General features: G+C 45.0%; 1 protein-coding gene across 1 annotated transcript; it reads right to left on the bottom strand.

The window, feature by feature from the left end:
* Positions 1–613: 613 nt before the first annotated feature.
* LOC114751713 (uncharacterized) lies at positions 614–4,004 on the bottom strand (the record flags this gene model as incomplete). The annotated part of the gene is made up of 4 exons (XM_028940387.1): positions 614–2,061; positions 2,172–2,219; positions 2,300–2,713; positions 2,950–4,004. Coding segments are annotated over 4 exons (2,965 nt in total), but the record flags the coding sequence as incomplete, so codon positions are not given.
* Between the last annotated feature and the right edge of the window lie 634 nt (positions 4,005–4,638).

The following is a 4,638-nucleotide window of genomic DNA, read 5'->3' on the forward strand; positions in this document are numbered from 1 at the left end:
AATCGTATTAAACAAGTAACAACGCACTCATACCTGATGATGCAGGCTTCATTACTAAAAACTCTTTCTTCTAGCCAAAAAAAAAAATTTCTCTTCCTTTCCTCTCCCTTTTTTTTCTTTTTGCCTTTTGTTCGAATACTAACGCTATAGAGAGAGAGAGAGAGAGAGCGAGCGAGAAAAAGGAGCAAAGAATACAGGCGGGGGAGCAAAGAAGAGGGCGCGAGGGTGTGTGGAAGCATAAAGAAGATATTTAATTGAAGATTCACCCAACTTAATTAATTGAAAGAACAGAATCAATCATGTAACAAAACAATGCCACAACATCATCTTCACTTTCAAGACGTACCAATGCAAAACTGAAAAAACTGTTCCTTGATTTGATTGGAAGAGAAAACCTGTGTCACACCAGACAATCCACAGTAGCCGCCATTTCTTCCTCCAACGACAATCTCCTTTTTGATCCCCTCACTTTTTAAAATCATCCGAATCCAAAATCACCAAATGCAAAGAATATTAATCTCCCCACTTCCACTTTGATTCCGAATCTCCCACCCCAATATGCCATTTACGCGACATCCGTTAAACAATGAAGTATTTAATATATCGTTTTCAATCACATCAACCCTCCACCGGCGGCACCTGACAGCGACGACTGCAACTGCAACAGGTGGTGGTAGCAGTCCGCCGCCGTCGGTCTCTGCTCGGCGTTTTGTTCCATGCACCGATTCTGAAGTTCTCTCAGCATCTTAGGCACGCCGGACAGCCCGCTTGTCTTTATCAGATACCCCACTCCCCACACGTCCACCTTCACTGTGTGCAACCCCCTCCCCATCTCCGGCGCATGTCTCCCACGCGCCGCCTCCCCACCCGCCACCATGTAAGGATACAGCTGCGGTGCTCCCACCGCCTCGTCGAACCCACACACGAACCACTCGTTCTCTCTATCACACCTCCTCATCACCTTGTCCCAACCCAAGTCTCTATGCATAAACGACAAGTCGTGTAACGCGACCAAAGCCTTTGTCACGTACTTGAGAGCCTCCACTAGCTGTTCGCAATTCTCAGGCTTCATCTTGCACCCTCTTGGTTTAAACACCAAGCTCAGGTCTTTCTCGCACGACCTGAATATGAACTCAGCATGTGGGATTCGATGGTCCAAGATCTCGTAAATTTCTTTCACCGCAACCCATTTTCTCTTACTCTGAAATATTCTCGTGCATGTAATTGGAGTCATCTCTATTAAATTCCCATTTCCCAGATCAACCCTTTCAAAATCACTGTAAGCGAACAACTTATAGTTCCCACAACTGTTCATATGGAAGCATCTTTCAGCTAACAAAGGAAGTAACAAACCAATTCTGTAGCAAGGCACTAAGGCTTTGATTCTCTCTGTGGGTGATGATAGGTCAAGAGTGTACAAATCGGTACGGGTGATTCGGTCTTGTGATCTACTCAGTGCACAGAATGTTACCACGTGACCAACAGCGTAATATCCGAGGATGTAAGGGAGATCAAGATATGTCCACAAGAGTTTCTCAGCTATCGTTGATGATGGATCGAGTTGACCTTCTTTAACTTGGTCAGTTTCTTCCCCTCTCCACAAGCAATAATTTCTGACGAAACCAGTCACATTAGGCCATTGATCTTGCAATAATAACTCAGTGGAATTACCTAAAGAAGTGGGTTTTCTGGTGACAAGCATTTCTAGGGGACAGAACTTGGAGACGACCCTATTAATGCAATCGTCCCAGAGGGAAATGAGAGATTCCCGGGTGGATGAAGTGGCGTGAGTGAGACTAGGGTTGGGACGAATGATTGGACTTACGATGTCGTACATGATGGCCCTACAATCCAACGGTTCAGATGAAGCTGTGAAGAATAGTTCCTTCCCGAGAGGCAAGTCCTTGTACACATCTTTCCTCAAAGGAAAGCGAAGTTCTTCCATTGGAGGCTCCTGGACATGCCACGACAGCTCATACAACGTTGGGAGTGATTGTGGTGAGACACGTAAGCATCCCATGTAGTACTCAGTTGGGTCCTGAAATTCCCATGGAGGCGTTGCTGCACCACAAAACTACAGACATTAATGCTCCGAGATGTTTTTCTTTTAATTTATTTTTCGGAAAAAAAAAAAAGAGAGAGAGAGACTTGGTTAATACTAGGTAGCTTACATCTTATCAAGGGTTCGGAGTAAGGGGGCTGAACTCTCTCAGGAAAACCTGTTAAAAGAGAACAAGTTAAGGCTGGATTCCTAGAACATGTGAAAGAGGAAAAACCCGTTTTGTTTGGGAGAATGTACCAGAAGCAGAAGCAGAGGCTGAGGGAGAATACTTTCTTCTGCCAAAGACTTTGACTTGTTGTCCGGAAACGAATCTATCAACAGAGAAACCTTTTAAGGGACCATCTTCGAAACACTCCATGGTGCAAAGCACCATTGAATCGTCGAAGAAAGATAGCTCATCTGCCTTCAGAAAGCTTGAATTTTGGAGCCTCACTCGACCTCTATGAAGTTCACCTTCTTCCGCCCACAAGCTCACTGACTCCTCCCATGTCATTCTTATCTTCCCGATTCGTCGGAGCTCCTTTGAAGAAGAAGAAGAAGCCAATGAAGGGCCTGCAATTTCCAATGGAGGCTCCAACCCTAATATCATCCCTCTGGGCCCATGAAATAATGCTTCGCCGCCACTTGTCATCCCCAGCTGCTTCGTTCTAGCTGTTACAATCACCAGTAGGATAGTTTGTTAATTAAAAATCCTGCGACTATTTTCGTTTCAGCATTCCCAAACAGTAATTACAAAGTAATATGCTTTCCACCCTAGATATGTATATGTTCGACTGAATTAGAAGCATGAAATTAATCAAGTGCCCAATTACATTAGACAAGTGCAGTAGGAATAATACTTCAAAAGATATTAATTTCTACTTCTTTTCATGCTTTTTATGGCGAACCTGAGAGTGGGAGTTCATCTTCTTTAAACGGCGGAGGTGTCGGCAGAGCTCTATGTCTAGAATCATCCCCGGCAACAATGGAGGAAGAAGCAGCGGCACCTCTGGCGTGAGAAGTTCTCATTCTGGAACCCATGAATTGAGAGAGCTCTTCAAAAACCTCTTCATCGAAAGAAGCAGGAAGCCTATGGACCTTCCTCTCATAAGGAGAGAGTCTAAAATAGCTTTTCCCAACATGTTGTCTCTCACCACCTCTCTCCCATTCATACACTTTCCTAAATTCTCCAAGCATGTTATCCCATTTAGTCCCCGCCGTTTTGGCATCTCTATTCACCCCATGCCTCTGCAGAAACTCTGCCACTTCCCTATCTTTATCAGCCCTAGTTTTGCCTCTTGTAGCCTGAACACCACTTTCCACATGCTCTGTTCTGCTGGAAGATGACCCTCCCAACTCGGACCCACCACCTTGGTACTGGACCCTCCAAGCTCTCGCCAGCCACAACATCTCGTGCGGTTTCCAAACCGGGCTCACGTACTTCCCTTTCCTGAATTGATGGTGAATTTGCAGCTCCCCCTCCGACTTGCTCCCCTCCGGTCCGGTGGCCGGAGAAAGAGAAGACGGCACAGGAGGAGATTGGGTGGGATCGGACGAGGCAGTGTCTGATGAGGAAGCAGCAGACGTACGTGGTTGGGTTTGAGGTTGAAGCTGAGAGGGGGAAGGACTTGATTCTGCAGGAGGGAGTAGAGGGATTTGCTGAGAGGAAGGAGAAGGGAGAAGCTTCCATTGGCCACTGGTGTATCTGGTTCTTTTGGGATTAGTGGAAGAGTCGAAGGGGGAAGAAACAGTTGCACCAGGGGAGACATAGAGAGGAGTGGAGATTATAGGAGAAGCAACAACGACCGTGTCGCAGGCTGGGGCTGATGATGATGATGATGAAGATGATGATGAATTGGCCTGGCCGGCTGATCCGAAGATTCCTCCACGAGAGGAGAAGATGAAATCTGCTGTTGCGGGAGTTGTGTCTGAGACTGTTGCGCCTTCGTCTTGGCGGCGTCTCCTTGGTCACTCATCTCACACAAAATGGGCCCGATCGAGAATTAAAAAAGAGAAATAAAGAGAGAGTATAGTGATGAGGGCGGGAGAGAAAGGAGATTTGTGTTAGGCATGAACAGGAAGCATCGGCATGGAACTAGCTAGTTTGGCTGAGGAAGTGGCCAATTATCAAAAGCAGCTCAAAGGGAAAGTGAGGAGAGAGAGAGTGGGAAGTGGTGGAGGCGAGGGAGACGGCTCAGCAAGTTTAAGGAGTTAATTAATGGAGGCAGAGTTGTACTATTGAAGGGTGACACTCATCCAGTGTTAAATATACGAGTTATAAGGTTTATATTTATTTTAATTTTCAGGTCAAAAAATTATTTATTTTAATTTTAAGGCCGAAAAAATATTTATTAGACATATTAAGAAAATTTTATCAAAACTGATTACAATAGATATAATTAGATAATTAACTTGATGAGTGTTTTTAATCTATATCAGTTATATAACTTTTAATAATAAAATATTAGACAATATGAGGAGGAGTAAGAAAGGGAGGGGGAGAGAGATATGGAGGGGGGGAATGATTAGGGAGGGTGATGAGGCATGATGATGATTGTACTGAGCTCTGAGAAACGCGGCTGTAAGAATTTGTAACA

The sequence above is a fragment of the Neltuma alba genome, unplaced genomic scaffold (genome assembly GCF_004799145.2).
Source record: "Neltuma alba isolate B1F8T4 unplaced genomic scaffold, ASM479914v2 tig00007044_pilon, whole genome shotgun sequence".
NCBI classification, from domain to species: Eukaryota; Viridiplantae; Streptophyta; class Magnoliopsida; order Fabales; family Fabaceae; genus Neltuma; species Neltuma alba.